This window comes from Oryctolagus cuniculus, chromosome 17 (assembly GCF_051225735.1).
Source record: "Oryctolagus cuniculus isolate XC-2025 breed Fujian yellow rabbit chromosome 17, ASM5122573v1, whole genome shotgun sequence".
NCBI classification, from domain to species: domain Eukaryota; kingdom Metazoa; phylum Chordata; class Mammalia; order Lagomorpha; family Leporidae; genus Oryctolagus; species Oryctolagus cuniculus.
The window spans coordinates 58,180,563-58,200,914 of record NC_142883.1 but is presented as its reverse complement, the minus strand read 5'-3'; the positions used below and the strand labels follow the sequence as shown (position 1 = coordinate 58,200,914).

The 20,352-nt window shown below is 54.1% G+C and overlaps 1 protein-coding gene across 2 annotated transcripts in view; it reads right to left on the bottom strand.

Annotated features, from left to right (window-relative positions):
• Nucleotides 1-6,841: 6,841 nt before the first annotated feature.
• The window catches only part of COX10 (cytochrome c oxidase assembly factor heme A:farnesyltransferase COX10), a 146,659-nt gene continuing 133,148 nt past the window's right edge, over nucleotides 6,842-20,352 (bottom strand). For both annotated transcript variants that reach the window (XM_002718961.6, XM_089317848.1), the window contains one exon: nucleotides 6,842-9,230. In XM_002718961.6, coding sequence (XP_002719007.3) covers nucleotides 8,815-9,230 — 416 coding nt within the window. In that variant the 3' untranslated portion in view covers nucleotides 6,842-8,814. The remainder of the gene's footprint in view (nucleotides 9,231-20,352) is intronic.

Genomic DNA, 20,352 nt, shown 5'->3' with positions numbered 1-20,352 from the left:
TGGGTCGTAGCCAACCAGTCTCCCACCCCAGAGGCAACCACAGACATCAAATTTTTTTTTTTTTGCACTTTCATCTAGAACAGTCTTAGGCACATTGGCAGGGATGTTTGACTGTTTTGTATTCTGCTGTATTCCCAGCACCTGTGGTGGCACCTGGCCCCACGCAGGTAGCTTAGGAGGGGGGTCTTCAAACAGTTTGAAGAAAATGCACACTATGGAAAAACTACGCAAGGATGTAAATTTTTTGCACTGAAATTATTTTTTAATTCCATTTCCCCCCACAGATCTTTTGAAGTATCCTGGGATATGTGCATGAAGCAATGAAAAACCATTTAAGGGGTCTTGTCCTCTTGAGAGGAGAGAGCTTGTCAAGAGTGGTGCCAACAAGTAGAGCTGCAGTGAGCAACCTGCTTCCTGGAGCAAACTACGCCTGAAGCCAGCACGCTTCTCAGCCACAGAGCAGCACATTCCTCTCTTGCTGAACTCAGTCTCAGTTGGGTTTGTTGTCATTTGGGACTGTGAGTCCAACAGTGTACAGGAAGATTGGCTGGGAAACTCCAGCGAGGTGGCGTGGAAGCAGCCCCAAGTCAGGCAGTGGGGCCTGGAGGTAGAAGAGCCACAGTCTGAGGATTCTGGGCTGGAAACTGCAGGCCCCTTCCATTGCCAAGCCCCTCGGAGCCCTCTCCAGAGTACATTCCTTAGGGTCAGGGTCAAGGGCTGTGCCTGTTGGTTCATCTGTCCCGGGCAAGCCCTAGCACATAAGCCCTTGGATAATGACTTGCTCAGTAGATAATAAACACTTAGCTCACCCCAGGGGGAGAAGGGAAGGTGCTTTGTTTTGATCTGTGGCCCTTGCTGTTTGTAGCTGTGTTGGTGGAAGCTGTGGAGAGGCGGGGCCTTGTTTGTGTTTGCTGCTAGGATCTTCTCCGCCTTGTTTATCTTACTCACCTTGACTCCTGGAGCTTGGGGTGGCCTGGGGTTACTCAGCCTCCACTGCTTCCCGCATCGTCCTGCAACGCCCCCTAGCTGTTGTCTGGGAGGAAAGACCCCGGAACCTGGCCCGCGCGTGTCCACTGACCGGGCCACCCCTTCCTGCCTCTTGATCTTCTCTGCATCTGGGCCCCCCATTCTCGGGGCCTCTACGTCTCGGGCAGCACTCTGGTTGTGAACCAGCAGGGGTTCCGCTCATTTAGGTCCGTCCAGATGTGTGACGCTGGCTCTCGGCTCTCAGCCACACGTGGGAGGTGACTGAGCTCAAATCTTTGGGAGTGAATTCCAGTGACGTTGGTGGAAAGTGTTAGGGACATAGACACTAGGTTGTCTGCTGAGGTATCTGCAAAAGGAGAGAGGAGGGCGAGAGGGAGACTGTGATAGAGAGGTAGAGAGATGATAGAATAGATGGATGACAGATAAAGAATAGATACAGATAGATGATATAAGTAGTTAAGATGGCAGATACAAACAGATACAAACAGGATAGAAGAGATGCAGATAGATGATGGAAATACATATAGATACAACAAGATATAAACAGATGATAGATAGAATCCAAGAGAAATGTTGACCAAGGTTCCGACTGAAATCACTTGGCTGAGGGCTCTTTTCTACTTAGCTGAGCCGACATAGCCCTGAAGAACCGTGCAATGATGAACATTTGCTACAATTTGTAAAATGAAAACTGATGAATGAGTGAAACTAGGAAGAAATGATAGCAATTTTGTCTTGGCTCAGCTCTGGTGAGTAGAAAGATGCACCCGTCCCAGATCCAGCCCCATGGGGCAGGCCCAGGCCAACCCCCACCCCCACCTTCAAGTGCTCCCGCCCCCTCCACCTCCAGCTATTACTGGAAACCTCTCATATGTTCGTTCTTCCGTCACTGATGGAGCGTCCATCGCATGGCCATTTATGCACTGTCGTCTGCTCTAGATGCTTGTGGAAACAGTGAGAAACACACTTGTTCTTGCTTGAATTTATAGGTGTCATGGCGTCTGGAGCAGGAGTGAGGCTTAGCCGCATGAGGAGCCGGTGGGCCGAGTCCTCAGCCTTGTCCAATCAGCATGGAGGACGGCAGATATGGGCGGTGCACGTGGCTTGGGGGTTTGCAGTCCTCAGCTCCTATCCCTTGCTGACTGCCAGTCTCCCCCACCTCACCCGCAGGCCACTGCTAAGTTCTCTGCATCTCATTCCTGGTTAGAAGGGAAACCTTTGCAGTGTGGGGGACAGGGCAATGGCGTGATCTGCTGGGTTTCCTGGAAGGATCATGCTGACTGCTATATGAAAAGCGGGGAGGGAAGGAGGCGAAGATAAATTCGAAAGCCTATTGGCACGTGACTTGGAGAGTAGGGCAGGTAGGTGGTGGTGGGAGGGGGTGAGCGGGGTCAGACCTGAGTAATGTTTTCAGAGGACTCAGTGATGGGTCCCAGGGTGTGTCACGACTCAGGCGCGGCCAATCGGAATGCAGGTGTCTCGCCTCTCGGAGCTTCCGCGGAATTGGCATGGACCTGAACAGAGGACAACTGCATCGTGCCCAGAGGCTCAAGATGTGCACTGAGAGGCCACCGGACTCTTGCTTCATGGGCGTTTACATTCTTTTTCTTTTTTAAAGATTTATTTATTTGAAAAGCAGAGAGAGAGAGAGAGAATCTACCCGCTCATTCACTTCCCAAATGACCGCAATGGTCGGAGCTGTGCCAATCCGAAGCCAGGAGCCAGGAGCTTTTTCCAGGTCTCCCATGTGGGTGCAGGGGCTTAAGCACTTGGGCCATCCTCTACTGCTTTCCCAGGCCACAGCAGAGAGCTGGATCGAAGTGGAGCAGCTGGGACTCAAACCAGTGCCCATATGGGATGCTGGTGCTTCGGATTTTTGTTCTTTTATCTTCTGGGAGCCAGGTGGTCCTTGTCCCTTTCCAGCATTCAACGGACTACCTAAGCTTACACTTATTTCCTGCCTTCTTGGGAATGCTGATTCAGAACTATCTGAAGTTATGTGTCCTGAACTGTAATTCCTAAGATCCCCCTCCCCCAAAAAATCCTTTTTATGTTTCCAGTTTCTGAGTTTTGATCAGATCAATGGTACTCTAGGAGCCAGATTAAAAAAAAATACTTAAATTTTTTTTTTGATTGTAGTACTTGCGCATTTTTACGGGTCGGAGGCATTTTAAGATATCAATTTATTTAAAAGTTTTGATGGTTGTGGGGAAAAGAAGAAAAACAGCACACCACAGGTCCAAATCAGCTGTTGGACCCTGTCCATTTTCCACTTGATTTTTATTTAGTTGTCTGCCTGGTTGACACCACCAATCCTAGCAGACAGACGGAGGAATCACGCCACTAATGACACAGAGCTATGCAGGGGAGATCACCGGTCAGCCCCTAATCCCAAAGAACCAAAAAACCATTCGAACCCAAGTCCTCACTGAAGTCAAATGGGGAGTTCTTCTGGATACAAACCTGTCATTATAAGGGATACAAACCTGTCATTATAAGATGAGAATTTTTCAGAAACCTTTCTCTTCCGAGTTCCTTCTGAAGTCAGCATTACATGGGGACCTCATCCTTGTGGCCGGCCCATCGCATGGAGGGTGGGCGTCAGAGGGGGAGTGGGCATCCCATCCCACCAGTGCCAGCAGGCAGAACAAGCTCTTCTCTGCTCCTAGCATTGCCCCCAGTCTCAGAGATCTTCTCAGCAATGCCACCAGGAGGTGACCATGGACGGGCAGGATGGACTAGAGAAGAGTAAGCTGTCACAGGGCACTTCTATGCCGTATGTGCCCAGGGCAAAACACAGCCTGCCACAATTTTCTTTTCTCTTCCAGCTCTAGGGTCTGAGGTTTCCAAGATAAAGGACATGCACTTTTTTTTTTTTTAAAGATTTATTTATTTATTTGAAAGGCAGAGTTAGAGAGGGGTGAGACAGAGACAGGAAGAGATTTTCCATCCGCTGGTTCACTCCCCAAATGGCCACAACAGCTGCAGCTGGGTCCATCAGAAGCCGGGAGCCAGGAGCTTCTTCCAGGTCTCCCATGTGGGTGCAGGAGCCCAAGGACTTAGGCCATCTTCTACTGCTTTCCCAGGCCACAGCAGAGAGCTGGACTGGAAGTGGAGCAGCCCACTTTTGTTGGTAAAGAAAACCCAATCCGAGAACTAGGCGAGGGCATTCCCTTCACTTACAGAGGACTCCTGGGTGAAGCTTGGTTTTATCCTCAACTGACAGAGTGGGTTTACTAAACCAAAGGAACTTGTGTCAGCACTCCCAGAGCGACAGGGACCTACAATGGGGTTTCGTCCAAATAAATGCATCCTCAATTGGAAATAGGGGGAGTTGAAAGTGCCTGGAATCCCCCAGCCACGGCACAAGGCAGGACGAGGGCTGCTTCCCTTAGGGACCGAGAGCTGCGCTCGCCGCTGTACCCAGCGTCCCCACTGCTCGCCCCAGGAAAGGTTTGAATTCCCTGCCTGGTTTGTGCAGAATCCACATGGCTTTTGCATCAACATAAAGGCCACACATTCCGAGCCAGAGCAGCTCCAGTCGGGGGCCTGTCCGCCAGCGTCGAGAATCATGTTTTCACAAGAAAGCTACTTAGGGGACCAGTCATGTCCCTTTTCCATTAGTTTGCTGTTCTGTAAATAACCAAGCTCCAAGTTGTACCCTGCTTCAGACTCCGCGTCCCAGGCTCCAGCCCCACAAGCTGGCCTGAGGGCTGCAGGGAAAACTGATGAGGTTGGTACAGACAGTCTTTCCGAGTCTGCACAGCCCTCCTCCGACACCACTCAAGGGCTGTGTGCGTGTGTGTGTGTGAGAGAGAGACACAGCAGGAAGGGTCCTGGGCTTAGAAGATATGGGGAACGCTTGCTTCCACAAACTCAGCCCTTCTGACTTTTCTTCAGCTTCCTGGTCCCCTTGGCCTTCCTCAAGACAGTAGTGAGGGGCAGCACCGCCCACTGATGCCCTTGGTGAATGGATACTCCACCCAACCGGGAAATCCTGGGCATTGGAGAGTCCTGGGGAGGGCCAGTCAAGGCTCGGGCCTCGGGTGAGGAGGGGGGAAACCTCCCCGAGCACAGGGAGCCTGCAGCGAGGCGTGGCATGAGGCGGTGTCAAGGAAAAGGTCCCTGGAGGATGAGCTGGGGTTTGAGTGTGGCGAAGTCCTGACTTCACTTGGCTCCATCCACGGGACAACACTGAGATCTTTGGAGCAGGAGAGTTGCAAGTCAGAAGAGACTGCAAATAGTAGGTGCAGGGGTGAGAGTTCATGGCCCATCGTTTCTTCTTCTGTGTGCCCAAGTGTCGAAAACCCAAGGTGGCTGGCACCGTGGCTCACCTGGATAATCCTCCGCCTGCGGCCCGGCACCTCGGGTTCTAGTCCGGTTGGGGCGCCGGGTACTAGTCCTGGTTGCTCCTCTTCCAGTCCAGCTCTCTGCTGTGGCCTGGGAGGGCAGCGGAGGATGGCCCAAGTGCTTGGGTCCCTGCACCCGCATGGGAGACCGGGAGGAGCACCCGGCTCCTGGCTTCAGATTGGCGCAGCGCCAGCTGTAGCGGCCAATGGAAGGAAGACCTTTCTCTCTGTTTCTCTCTCACTGTCTATAACTCTCTCTCTCTCATGGTCTAACTCTGCCTGCCAAAAACAAAAACAAAAACAAAAAACAAACAAAACAAACAAAAACAAAAAAAACCCAAGGTGCTCTTTTTTTTTTTTTTTTTTTTTTTTTTTTGACAGGCAGAGTGGACAGTGAGAGAGAGAGACAGAGAGAAAGGTGTTCCTTTTGCCGTTGGTTCACCCTCCAATGGCCACTGCAGCCGGCATGCTGCAGCCGGCGCACCGCGCTGATCCGGAGCCAGGAGCCAGGAGCCAGGAGCCAGGAGCCAGGTACTTCTCCTGGTCTCCCATGGGGTGCAGGGCCCAAGCACTTGGGCCATCCTCCACTGCACTCCTGGGCCACAGCAGAGAGCCGGGCTGGAAGAGGGGCAACCGCGACAGAATCAGGCGCCCCGACCGGGACTAGAACCCGGTGTGCTGGCGCCGCAAGGCGGAGGATTAGCCTAGTGAGCTGCGGCGCCGGCCCCAAGGTGTCCACTTACACTTAATTGAAACATGAAATACCCACGTGTTTGAGCAGATGTTTTTCTAAAACAGCCAAGAGATGAAGAACAGCTCAATGTCACTGATCAGGGAGGCTCCCAGCCCCCAGAACAGCTATGCCTATCAGGAGGAATGATGACATGTCCAAGATGCTTCGGGAAGGGAAGGCTGTGAGGGGATGGAAATCCGTATTGCCTTTATGGAAGTTCCACGGAAGTCCCTCAAACACCTGGAAACGGAAGAATCATGGGGTCTGACGATCCCACCTCCAGGTATTTATTCCAAGGATGTGAAATCAGCTTATCAAAGAGATGTCTGCTCTTCCATGTTCATTGCTGCAATGTTCCCAATAGCTAAGTTATGGAATCAAGCCTTGGTGCTCCTCTACAGACGAATGGATGGAAAAAATAGGGTTTGTATACACAACGGCATACTACCCAGCCTTGAAGAAGGATGGCTATTGTGAGAACATTGGGCTCAGTTTAAATAAGCCAGGCGTGGAAAGACGGACACCACACGTTCTCACTTAAATGTGGAATCCCAAAGGAGGAGCAGAACGGTGGCTACTGAAGCTGGGAGGGGAGGCAGCGGATGCCAGTCAGGGGTGCACAGCCTCACGCAGACGGCAGGAGGAGGTTTTGTCCTTTGTGATAGTCTGCACAGTGTGGTGAACGTGTCTATGGTAAATAATAAGGAACCGTACGGAAAGTCACTCAGAGTAAATCAACGTCCGGTGTTCTTGCACAACAGAAAGACGCGGATTTGAAGCAACGGATATGTAAATTAACTTTATTTAGTTATGAATTGTATTCATACATCATAGCATCACTTTGGATCCCATAAATACATACAACTGTCATTTTTCCAATTGACAATTAAAAAAATAAAAATTAAGGGGGGGGGGGAATAAATAGGCACCTGCTGTGCCCTGCTGGCTCACGACGTCCAGTGTCAGCAGTCCTGCTGAAGTGTGCGAACTGAGCCCAGGATGAGCAACCGAGTGGCCTCGAACGCTCCTGTTTTTCTGCAGTTCTACTGCAGAAGCGGAAGAGAATCAACAGTTTACCGACCTGAGAACTATGGCAAGCTTTCGCAACACCCTCTCCAGACACTCCTACGCTGTGTTCCCCACAGCACATCGCCTGGACACAGCCACGAGGGACTATTTCAGAGAAGCAATCGTAGGCATCGGATGCTACCGCCAGCGCTCTAGGCATTTCTCAGAGAGCAGGCACCGTGCAGACAGTGAGCTGTTTAAATTTCACATCGGACTAAAAAAAAAAAAATCCTACGATCTGTCATTGTGTAATAAAAATGTTGCTGAAACCCCTTGAAAGAGTCCCTGCAGGGCTGCCGTCCCCTAGACGACATTCAGGCGCCGTGCGGCGCTTCACGCCCGCCAGGCTCATGGGACTCTATAGGGACCTGGGTGGGGGTGGGTTTGGGAAGGCCTGAAGACCCACAAGTGCACACAGTGACTCACAACGCTCCCAGGACCCAAGCCACCCCCGTAGGGAGCCCAGCCCCTGCCTGTGGCTCTTAAAGCCTTGGCCCTGTGGATGCTGATTTCCGAACTGGGCAGACACCAGGTGGAAGGGTATTTTTCACAAAAGGGACAGTATGGGAGTTCTGTGGGCTGGCTAGCCCGGCTCACACCTGATTCTGACTTCTCTTTTGGCGAAGCCTGGAGAGGGCAGGGCAGCCAGAGCCCGGCCAGCGCGTGTGGTCATGGGATCAGGGGCGGATGGCTCATGCCACTGTTCCGGTGAGAAACGCTCAGATAGAGCCTCCATTTCAAAGCGAGCTATGAAGGTACTTTCGATTCCTTGGAGTTTCTGAACCACTGATATGTCAGGAGGGTGCAGGAGGGGCGCAGGGACTGGCAGTCCAGTTTGCAAGGCCCCAGACAACCGTTTGGAGGCCCCCCTACTGCCGCGGTGCACAGTGGCCCACCTCTGGTGTCCTGTTATTGGTGGGACGTGTGCTTGGGATATCTGTGGAGCAGAGAAAGCTGGGGTGGGCCCTGGCTCACTCACAGGGGGTGCCTGCTTCTTCCGAGGACGTGGGGGGCCCTGAGGACACAGAGCTGCAGGCACCAGGCGCCAGGCGCTCACCCTGTCTGCATACCGACTGCCACCACGGCTGGAAGGTGGGGAGTGCGTATATGCGTGCATGTACGTGTGTATCTGTGCGCATGCATGTATGCACACATGCACATGTGCACACACGCAGGTGCGTGTGCATACACGCATGTGCACGTGTGCACACATGCATGCACACACATACATTATATGCAGTGCATGTGTGTGCGTATATGAATGTGTGTATATGCCTATGTGTACATGCATGTGTATCTACAGATGCATGTGTATGTTGGGCCAGAAAAGAAGAGGCACGTGTGTACATTCCTGTGAAAAAGAAAAAACATGGGGCGTGCCATTGGTTGGCAAAAGGAGATGTATACAGACCGGCCAAGAGAAAAAAAAATATTCTTTGTACTGTGGGAGCCTACCTGTAGTTCGGTAGTTTGGGTACTATCATTAAAAAAAAAAAAAAGCTGTCAAGTGACCGCCGAGCACCAGTTTTAACACACTGTACTAAATCCAGCCATTTCTCCTCTTGGGCAGCTCCGGGATGACCCGGCTACTCTGGCCTCACAGCAAAGGGAGAACTGTGCGTCTGCGCGTCGGGGTTTCCTGCTTCCCCATCCGGCCCTCGCTGCCCAGCGGCGTTCTCAGCTGGGGAGCTGGCCGGGGTCCGCGGGGTCCGCGGGGCCCGCCGGCCGCCGCTTGCAGGTGAGCAGCAGCAGCAGGAGCAGCGGCAGGTGCCACAGGCTGCAGAAGAAGAGTTTCCGCGAGCTCCTGCGGTCCGCATCCGCGTAGAAGCGGAAGCCGAGGTAGGAGATGTACAGGTTGATGGGCAGCGAGATGACGGGGAAGGTCCACGTGGTGACGTCCAGCATGGGGGCCGCGGTGGAGAGCGCGATGAGGGCCAGGCAGTGGCGCAGCGCCACGCGCCTGCACAGCCCCGGGTGGGTGACGGACATCATGCAGTAGCCGCCCCGGGAGTAGTCTTCGCGGAGGCCCCAGCTCAGGGCATTGAAATGCGGAAACTGCCAGGAGTACAGGATCCCTCCGAGCAGAAGGGCGCCTGGGCGGGGCAGGGGAGAGAAGGGGACAAAGAACGGGCGTCATCAGGGCTGTCCAAAGCAACGGTTCCCTCTCAGCCGGCGACTGGCTCTCGGGGATTTTGTCTGCACGGGCCCGTGCCAGCGTCTCAGGGCCTCTGCCACTGTCTGGGGCGGCGGGGATGCTGGGCGCGCTGGGACCCCACTCACCCTCTCACCTGGGGAAAGGGGCCTGTCGGGGAGACCCCGCCGGCGGCAAAAGCTACGCATGTGCAGGGCAGTTGGCCCGTCCAGTACAAAGATAACACAAGAAGCCCCTACCTACTTGGGAAGGCTTCTGGGGAACTCAGCGTGGAAGCCAGTGCCGCCTGTGGGCGGGGCCTTTGGCCTGGAGCTTTTAGCTCAGCTTCCACCACCCCCCACCCCGCGCCCCCTCAACCTGGGGCTCCAGGGTGAGGTGCTGCAGCCTGGGGGATGCTCCTCGTCCTCTGCCCGCCTGGGGAACCTTCTGTGAGCCTCCGCTCCCTTCCCAGGGCAGCCAGCAGCTCCCTGCTCAACACTGCCAAGGAATGGAGCAGGCGGCCAGGCCCCTGCTGACCTCCGGGGCTTTTACGTGCTTCCCTGTTCCACCAGTGGACCACCTGCGCCTCCGGGACAGGTGCCTGGCACCCTTTCTGCAGGATTCCCTGAGCCTGCCATATTGACAGAGGCAGGGGGTAGGACAACAGCAGGGGCTAAACACACGGAACAAGCCAGGGCTGGTGCTTTGGCGTAAACAAGCCCGGTCCTCGAGTGGAAAGACGCCTTCTCTGTAGCTTTGTGATTTTTCAACAAGGACATCACACCAGGAGCACAATTTAGTTCCCTTCTCTGGAACCATCACTCTCCCCCGCCCCCTCCCCCACAGGTGGAATGAAGGCTACAGACACATCGTACATGACAGACATCTTCAGAGGGTTTGCCCTGTTCAAACTGACTACAACACTGGGTTTTATAGTCCTCGTTACAAAGACAGAGAAGGGAGAAGGCAGGTGCTTGGCGGCATGGCTGGAAGATGCTCTTTGGGATGCCCATAGCCCATACTGGGCGTGCCCGTGTGAGTCCCAGGTGCTTCCCCGACTCCAGCTTCCTGCTAATGACCATCCTGAGAGGCAGCAGGCGATGGTTCAAGTAGCTGGGCTGGGGACTGCGCTGTGGTGTAGTGGGCTAAGCCTCCACCCGCGGTGCTGGAATCCCGTATGGGCACGTTTGTAACCCGGCTGCTCCTCTCCTGATCCAGTTCTCTGCTGTGGCCTGGGAAAGCAGTAGAAGATGGCCCAAGTGCTTGGGCCCCTGCACCTGTGTGGGAGACCCTGAAGAGGCTCCTGGCTCCTGGCTTTGGATTGGCACAGCTCCAGCCATTGCGGCCATCTGGAAAGTGAACCAGCGGATGGAAGATCTCTCTTCTCTCTCTCTGCATCTGCCTCTCTCTATAACTCTACTTCTCCAATAAATTAAAAAAAGAAAAAAAAAATGAGTTGGGTTGGGGGTCCTGTTACCCCCATGGGAGACCTGGATAGAGTTCATGGCTCCTGGCTTCTGCCTGGCCCAGTCCTGGCTGTTGCTGGCTTTTGGGAAATGACCCAGCAGATGGGAGGTCTCTCTCTTTGGGATTCAAATAAATGAAATGGAGAATTAAAAAATAATAGTTCAGAGCCGGCGCCGTGGCTCAATAGGCTAATCCTCCACCTTGCGGCGCCGGCACACAGGGTTCTAGTCCCGGTTGGGGCGCCGGATTCTGTCCCGGTTGCCCCTCTTCCAGGCCAGCTCTCTGCTATGGCCAGGGAGTGCAGTGGAGGATGGCCCAGGTGCTTGGGCCCTGCACCCCATGGGAGACCAGGAAAAGCACCTGGCTCCTGGCTCCTGCCATCGGATCAGTGCGGTGCGCCGGCTGCAGCGGCAGCCATTGGAGGGTGAACCAACGGCAAAGGAAGACCTTTCTCTCTCTGTCTCTCTCTCTTTCACTGTCCACTCTGCCTGTCAAAAAAAAAAAATAGTTCAGATGATGTTATCTTCTCCAAAATGAGATAAAGTCTGTCTGATTTTCAAGGCAGGCTCACTCTGCTATGGTCCCGTTGTGGTCCTATGACACAGGCTGGAGGGAGGGGGATCTTCCCAAATGCAGGAGGGAACAGACAGCAGGGAGACAGCGAAGGGGCATGGGTTGTAACTGCCAGTCACTGGGGTGTATGCACACAGTGGACTATGAAGTGTTTCATTTATGGCCATGTGAAGTCTGAGGGCCTTCGCAACACCGCAGGTAAAGCACCTTGTGGCTGTCAGACTCCAGGTCCTGGGCAGGGGACTATGGGGGGACCACGCAAAGTTCATGGAAAAGGCATCTTATGAACAAACTGGCCTTCAGGATTTCCTTGCATCCAGATAAACTCATCCCTGGGGCCAGCCTTGAGGGGTAAGCCGCTGCTGTGATGCCAGCATCCATACTGGAGCGCAGGTTCGAGTCCCACTCTTGGCTTCCAATCCAGCTCCCTGCTCATGCACCTGGGAAAGCAGCACAACGTGGACCAAGTACTCAGGCCCCTGCCACCCATGTGGGAGATCCAGGCAGAGTTCCCGGCTCCTGGCTTCTGCCTGGCCCAGCCCGAGCCTTTGTGACCATTGCAGGAATGAGCCAGCAGATGAAATATCTCTCTCTTCCCTGCCCCACCTGTCACTCTTTCAAATTAAATAAATAAAGAAATCTTAAAAAAAAAAACCTTATCTTTTAATTCTACTGTTCTATGAACTCTAAATGATCTTTTATTTTCAATTTAGTTGAAAGGCAGAGAGACAAAGACTTCCGTTTGCTGGCTCACTCCCTGAATGCCTGCGACAGCTGGGGCTGGCCCACGCCAAAGGCAGGAGCCAACCCGGGAACTCAATCCAGGTTTCCTATGTGAGTGGCAGGGACTCCATTAGTTGAGCCATTACTGCTCCCTTCCAGGGTGTGCATTAGCAGGAAGCTGTACCTGGGAGGAGAGCTGGGACTTGTGCCAGCCACTCTGATAGGGGTGAAGGCTTCCCAAGTGACCTGTTGACCACCGTGTCAAATGCCCAGCCCGGCTCCATGAGCTGTTAGGAGTTCTCTCGTAGAGCAGGTAGATGGTTCCCCAGCCTCACGATGGCTCTGCCTGCAGCTACTACCAGCCCCATCTCACAGGTAAGGAGGTCATTACCTCACTGATGAGACCCAGCTCTGCTGCTGCCTCCTTAGTAGCAGGCCAACAGCGACTGACTGTGGGTGTGAATTCAAATGTTGGCGGAGCCATGTACAAGAGGCTAGTTGGAAGGAAAGAGGACAGAAACATTTCCCAGCTCATGAAGATGACAGTCCTGGAGGCCGGCCCTGTGGCGGAGTGGGTTGAGCCTCCCCCTGCGGCACTGGCATCCTATATGGGTGCCAGTTTGAGTTCTGGCTGCTCCACTTCCAATCCAGCTCCCTGCTAATGTGCCTGAGAAAGCAATGGAGGATGGCTCAAGTCCTTGGGGTGCCTGCACCAGCGTGGAAGACCTGGAAGGGGCTCCTGGTTCCTGGATTCAGATCAGCCCAGCTCTAGCCGTTGTGGCCATTTGAGGAATGAAACAGCGGATGGAAGAGCTCTCTCTCTGTTTCTCCCTCTCTCTCTTTGTAACTCTGCCTCTCAAATAAATAAATAAAATAAATATTAAAAAGAGTCTTTATAGCTCTTTCTCTCTCACCTCTCTCTCAGCTCCTCTCTCTCTCCCCATCTCTCTATCTCTCTTACCCTCCTCCCTCTTTTTCCTTCCTTGCCCCTTCCCTGTTGGGTTTTCCCCAATAAACCCTTTCCCTTAAAAAAAAATAAGAGTCTTTATATAAAGTAGGCTTCTCTTCATATTTCGATAAGATAAGGTGATGTCTATGGCTTTCACACACTTGGTGAAGGCAAAGCGTCTTTGGCTCCACGGGACGCAGCATCACCAGAGGCTGCTGGGCACACCCCAGGGCACAGCCCCGCCCCAGCTCATGACCGGCTCACAGCTGGTGGGGGTCGGCGGGGGGGGGGGGGAATCTGCCCTGATGCCACCTTGCAGTCAAGGCAGCCACAGCACACGTGGAAGCTGACACGGCCCAGAAGTGTCTCATCAGGAAAAACCACATCAGCGAGAGCCCGACACGCAGGGTGGGGCAGCTAATTGGGAGCTGGGGTCTGGTGGGCTGTGCTGGAGCAGAGGCCACGGTGGCAGGCCCAAGTGCGCAGGCTTCCTGCTCATTTGGAAAAGCCCCCCTGCCACCCCCCTTTCTGGGTGCCAGCTGGACTGTTCTATTGTGCGCAATAGCCATTTTCTGTTGTGCTTTGGCTTGCAAGTAACATAATAAAAAAAGAAGAAAAAAATCTGCTTCCTAAGAGCAGCAGGCTGCTGTCTCTGAGAGAGGAAACCGAGCAGGCTTTGGCTCGTGTCACAAGTGCAAGGCTTTTAGAAAGCACAGCCTTAACGGATTGTGCTCAGAAAACTACTGCCCACCCCGCTGCTCCCGTCCCAGCTCTGCGTGGTACGCTTCAACCGTTCTCGCCCTTCACAAGATACAAAACGCATCGCTCTCTTCATCAGGATAAAGTGAGGGAGGGCAGGAAGGCTACGACTCGGCTGAGCTGTGCAGGGCGGGCAGAGCACCGCAGTTCCTAATTCACAGGCCTCACCCACCACCAGCATCAGGGCTGCATTCCTCTGCTTGGCCTCGCGCCCCCAAGCCCCCAGAGCGGTCTGCTCCTGCAGGCCCGACTTCCATGACAACAGACAGGGGGCGGTGACCACCCTGCTAGAGCACTGGGCCTGTTCTCGGCATCGTCTGCTGGAGTCTGGCCAGGGAGAAAGGGAGAAAGGGAGAACGGTGGCATGAATGGATGAATGGGATCGTAGCCGGTGCTGCTTTGCTACCTTAGGGGCAGGGCTGTGGGTAGCACCCACACAGCAGGAACACCATGTTCGCCCCACAGCGGGCAAGGAAGGCTTCCTGGAAGAAGGGATTTGTAAGCTGATCTGAATGTGGTTGCTGAACTTAATCCACCCACACAAGCTGTGTGTTTTCTGCTTCTTTTCAGTCAATCTTCTCATCTTCCTACCAAATCCTCCAGAACCCTGGCACGTAATTGGTTTAATTATATGTGGAAGAAATGTCAAAAGACAGTTTCTATTTATTTCATCCTTCCTTCCATTTATTTGAAAGACACACACACACACACACACACACACAGAAACAGAGCCAGACAGAGATCTTCCATCTACTACTGGTTTGCTTCCCAAATGCCCATAACAGCCAGACAGAAGCCGGGAGCCTGAACCTCAATCCGGGTCGTCCTCATGGGTGGTAGGGGCCTAAGTACTTGAGCCATCATCTGCTGCCTCCCGGGGTGTGCATTAGCACAGACTTGGAATCAGAAGCAGAGCTGAGACTTGAACCCTAGCTCTCCCATGGGAGATGCTGGCATCTCAAGCAATGCTTTTAACTTCTGCACCAAATGCCGGTTGCTACTTCCTCTTGTATTTTTCCTACCAATGATTTATTTATTTTATTTGAAAAAAATTAGAGACAGAGGGACAAAGAAACAGAGAGAGAGAGAGAGAGAGAGAGAGAGAGAGAGAGAGAGATCTTCTATCTACTGGTTTGCTCCTCAAATGGGTGCAATGGCCAGGACTGGGGCAGGCCAGAGCGGAGCCTGGAACTCCATCCGGGTCTCCCACATGGGTGGCAGGGGCCAAGCACTTGGACCATCTTCCACTGCCTTCCCAGGCCCATCAGCAGAAAGTGGTGCCACCAGGACTTGAACCAGCACTCATCTGGGGTGTCGGCGTTCCAGGGCCACAACACGGGCCCCTCTTCTTTCTCTCTTGTGATCAGTTACTCACCAGCATCTGAATAGGTAAAAATACTGGAGATTACGAAAACTGTGGTGTGGCCTGTCTTGTGGGTCTGGCTCTCCAGAGTTTGGCACTTCCTGTGTCAGACGCTGCAGCCCTGGCTCTGGGGAGCCTACCCAGGCGTGGGGGCCTGACCCACTGCCCTCTATCCACAGGGGCGGAGAAGGGAACTAGCTGCTGAGTTGTGTGCCTCGTCACAGCCCCCTGCCCTGACTGTAGGGAGACATCGAGGTGGGGCGAGGCTGATCCCGGTGTCATTTCTCCGCCAGGCAGACTGGGGGGATCCTCACTGGTCTCCACTCCTCGCCCTGGTCCAGAAATGCTCTTGGCTGCAGCAGCGTGTCCCCATCAATCTGCTGATGCAACCGTGCAATCCTAGGCAAACGGGCATCCTGGTGGAGCGGACACAAGCATCCACGAGTCGGAGCCGGGACCTCCTGTAAGGAGTCCTGCAAGGAGGTTCCTTCCCCTTGGAGCAAGTTCAGTGCTTCTGGCTTGCTCTCTGCTGGGCCCCTGGTGGGCCCCCTCCCACCCTACCCCCGCTCCAAACCCATTCACTGTCACGTACTATCCACGCATGGCCTTGCACAGGACAAAGACGCCTGCCTCCAGCGAGCCTTGGGGCTGGGCTGGAGCGGCCTTCCATGCCTGGGACAATGGGTCCCCCTCTCGGTGTGGCCCTCGGTTGCCTGTCTGGACCAGGGCTGGTTACGCTCCTGCTTTCAGGGGTCCATGGTTATGGAAACTGCGGGCGAGCTGGGTCGGGGGGGGGGGGGGGGAGGAGGGCAGAGCCAGAGCCGGCACGTCACGGTCACAGATTTCAAAGCCTTTCTTCTTTTTGAGAGCTGACACAAAGGAGCCTGTGGAACAGATCGGCCTCAACAGCGCGATGGACTTCTATGGCGCTGCGGATAAAGGGCAGAGGATGCGGGGTCAGTTTATCAACCGCGCGGGCCACAAAGGAGATGAAAGTGCTCTGGGCGCAGCCCCCAGGCCCCTGCCCTGGAAGAACCCTGCCGCAGTGACTTGGGGATAATGAGAGGCTCCCCTCTCCCTCACCGTGGTGGACGGTCCAGGGGGAGGGAAAGCGACGAGCCCCCGCCCCCCACCTCTGTCTCTCTGGCAGGAAGGGTCAAGCACCCGTGGATTCGCTCCTGAGCTCACCCGGGCCGCTCCTGCTGTCTTTGTCACCCAAGTGTGAACAGTGCCCAGGCACTGGGTCTGCCTGAGGCCGCCCTGGGGAGGCGCTGGCCCAGCTCCCTAAAGGCTTGTGATCGGTTCCTGTCCACAAGGCCCCGGTGCACTCCATGCCTGGGGCTTGCTTCCTCTCACGCCACCCACCCCGGGGTCTAGCAGTGCGTTTCTGGTACGTCCTTTCCCAGACTCCGTGCCTCCGTCGTCCTTGTTGGCCAGAACACAGGAGTACATACTGTCTGTTTGCAAATATCGCCATGAAAACGGTCCTTGTTTATTTTGTCTTGGGAACACCCACGGCTAGCCACGGTGACGTCTTAAGCCATGAACTTGTCTCTGAGTAGGATTTCACACTGGGCAGTCTTGTAGAGGAAATCTTTTACATGTGCTGGGGCTGCACAGCGCCTGGCGCTCAGTGGGCCCTCAATAAATATTTGTTGAATGAGGGAGTGAGTCAGGTCCCTCTCTGGCACTCTGTTTTCTCCTCTGGGAATAAAGGAGGTAAACAAAGCGCAACAGCGTTGGAAGGTTCTGCAGTTCACCAGCGCAGGGGCAAGCACCTCATTCTCTTTCTGTGGGTGCCTCCATCCATCCGCCAGGGTCACTCCCTGATAAGGGCCCATTTCTGAGGCCTCATTGGTAACTGCATGTTGGCTGACATAATGAACGTTTGCCACACAGGCAACGTGGGAATTACCCACCAAAGACAAATCAACTCTACGAGACGGTCCCTAGTGGCACTCCTTCCATATACTCCCAAGATTTGGGGTCTGTTCCCATTTATGAAAATGACCAAAATAATAATAGTAATAATAATAACAATAAAATGGAGTCTTTCTAAAAAGAAATGGGAGTGTTGGGAAGAGAGATGGCTTCGCTGGGGGAGGGCTAAGGGGTTTTACCCCAAGTCCCTGAGATAAACTAAGGAGTCCCTGGAGGGAAACACAGCTGAGAGGCCTAATGTGCAGGGCTCCAGGCCGCTTGGAGCTGGGAAGGCAGCTGCCAGGCACTTATCTGCAGTGTCCCCCTGACACTCCCAGGGGCCTCCTCCACCAGGGCTCTCATAGGTCACTTCTGTCACTGCTGTCCCTTGTGTGCAAATCAAGCCAAGAGCTTTGGTTCCTAAGACAACAGGCTGGCTAGACCAGGGGCCAGCAAACAGTCCGCTCCCTCTCTGCCTCTCTGAGTTTTATCTGGGGAGCATCTGTAATGTGTCCTGCTGACGGCAGTTAGGCTCTTGAACACACACACACACACACACACACACTTAAAAGGGAAAGGAATCAGACAGGTGAGAGGAAAAGGCAATGGACCCAGGTGAAGTCCCATCACAGCCAGGGCCTCTGTCAACAGAGGGGCCTTGTGGAAGGGAAGCTGGTTCCCGGGTCCTCCCTGCCACAAGCGCTGGGTGCTGCAGACTGGGGGAAACAGCTGAACTGTTTCCAGTTCTTTGTGCAGCTTTGCTTGGGCCTTGCTGGGATACCAGAGGGGACAGACCCAGGGTCTGCCCTGGAGCCGTGCCACAGGTGCACCTAAAACAACGAGGAGTTCTTTTTCACTATTCATAAACCAAAACAACCCAGAATCCCAGGGGGTGCCCTGATCCTTATGCTTTGTGTCTTCACAGGAAGAAGAAAGGCAGCCTCATCTCTTCAGTGCTCTGGGTCCCCCCCCGCCCCCCCCCCCCCCGAGGTCCTCCTATGACCACAGAAACACCCAGACGCTAAGCAGAGGGAAAGGCACTTAGGCTCGTGCTGCCTGGGAAGCACCTGGCTCTCTCTGCTGACTTAGCTTCTCCTCTGTCCAGCTGTCCTCCCGACGACACGGTTAGTTCCTTACAGACAGAAGGCTGAAGGGTTTCCAGTTCTCCTTCCAGCCCTGAGCTGCTTCCTGCTTCCTCCCCGATCCTGGCCACCACCTGCTGACCCCCCAGTAAAGGCTTTTGCAAAGGCGCGTGCGGGGCGACCTGGTGACTTAAATGTGCGTGCTGTCTTCCGTCCTGGTTCCCAGGTAGAGCCCAGGAGTGCAGGATGTTCATGGGCTCTGCCTCCCTCCCAGCACGGGTCCTTCACTTGCTTGCTCACGTGGATGAGGTGCACTGGTGTGAGCAAGCCGCTCTTTCAAAGGACAATCAGATGGATGCTTCACTCAGACAAGGAGGCAAGGGGCGGGTCTACGACAGGGAGGGCCAAGGGGGAGGAGCGGGACGGGAAGGGGGGGCGATGGGAGACGCTCAAGGCCTGGGAGGGCAGAAAGGGCAGCCTTAGCAACTTCCTGGTCTTGGAAGAGCCACGGGGGAACCTGCTGCACGAGGTGAAAGCGCCTCCCTCCCAAGCGGGACCCTGCTCCTTCCGGCTTCAAGCTCCAACAGGTCCGTCTCCAGGCGCAGGGGGAATTCCTCAGCAGGCAGCAGCTCTTAGGCCAAGTTCACTCCCCGCTCCGCCCAATGCTGCTCCTGCTCCCAAACCCATCAGCCTCTGTGCATGGTCTCCCCTCTTCCTAGAAAGCACACTCCCTTCTCAGGAAACCCAGTCAAGACTTGGACTATAGGGGCTGGCATTGTGGTGCAGCGAGCTATAACTGCCGTCATTGCAGCCGGCATCCCATATCAGAGGGCGGATTTGAGTCCTGGCTGCGTCACTTCCGGTCCAGATGCCTGCTAGTGTGCCTGAGAAAGCTGTGGAGGGTGGCCCTGCTGCTTAGGGCCCTGCTACTTTGTGAGAGATTGAGACGGAGTTCTGGGCTTTGGCTGTTGTGGCCATATGGGGAGTGAATCAGCAACTCGAAGATCTCTCTCTTCCCCTTCCCCTGATCACTCTGCCCTTCAAATAAATACAATATTTTTTTTTTTTTCAAAAAGACTTGGACCAAGTTGGGGTGGATGGGAGAGCCCACAGCCCTTTGAAGACGCACACTCTGCTGAAGCTCTTGGACCACTTAATTATTTTATCACCTGTCTGCCTCTCCTGGAAGACGCACAGCCATCATTTCCATGAGGACAGGGGATGGGTTTTAGTTAGTTTTATATTCCTCAGTGCCTAGCACACAGCAGGAACTCAACGGACGCCCGCCCACAGAAGTGATTACGGGGACCAGTTTGTGCTGGGTCTGCTCAACCAAGTGTGTGGTCTCCCTGCTTCCTCCTGGCTCCTGTACCTCCCCGTTTCTCCCCCTCACCACCAGCGCAGTTCAAGACGGTGTTTCACAGGTTTCTCTTACTGCTAGGCTTCCCCAAGGTGACCAGGTTGGGGAGGGGCCCAGATGCACTGATTTGGAGATAACTACAGAAGGAAAGAAACTTTGTGGCCAGTGCCCAAAGATCAGAACCTACAAGAGAGAGAATCTCATGGACAATACAAATGGCAGCACCAGCACATCTCAAAACAACACCACCTGCTCAGGCTCTCTGCTGAACTGCCAAGCATGCCCAAGGTGTCCCCACGGCTGCAGCTCCTCCTGGTTCCATCTTTACAGCTGAGTGGTTCTGAAAGTGTCGTTTCTGGACGAGGGGCATCTGCACTATGAGAAATGCAGTCCTGGAAAGCTACAGCATCAGAAACTTTCCAGGGTAGGGCCCAGGAATCCATGCTTTAGCAAGCCCTCCAGGTCAGCTGGATGCACATGGAAGTTTGAGAACCGGTGTTTTCGATGTACTAAGACCACAAATATGGTCTCCTAAAATGCCCTCTTATATAAACTACACACTCACGCAGGGCAGACAGAACACAGGTTGATAAGCAAATCATATCGGCATGTGAACCGCCTGCAGCGTTAGCACAGAAGCTACTAGCCACATGTGGCTTTGGGCATTTGAAATATGGCCATCGGGACTGAGAAATCGGATTTTGAAGTTGACTTCAACAGTCACAGTGGCTAGTGGCCACCATACTAGACAGTGCTGGTCCAGAGGTTGACCAAATTATATTAAACTGCATTCAACCCAGTTCCTAAAATCCTAGCAACAAGGCTTGAAAGGAAGTTTTTGTAGGTTCTGTCACCTGTAAGATGGAAGGTAAACAGCCACTGATCCCT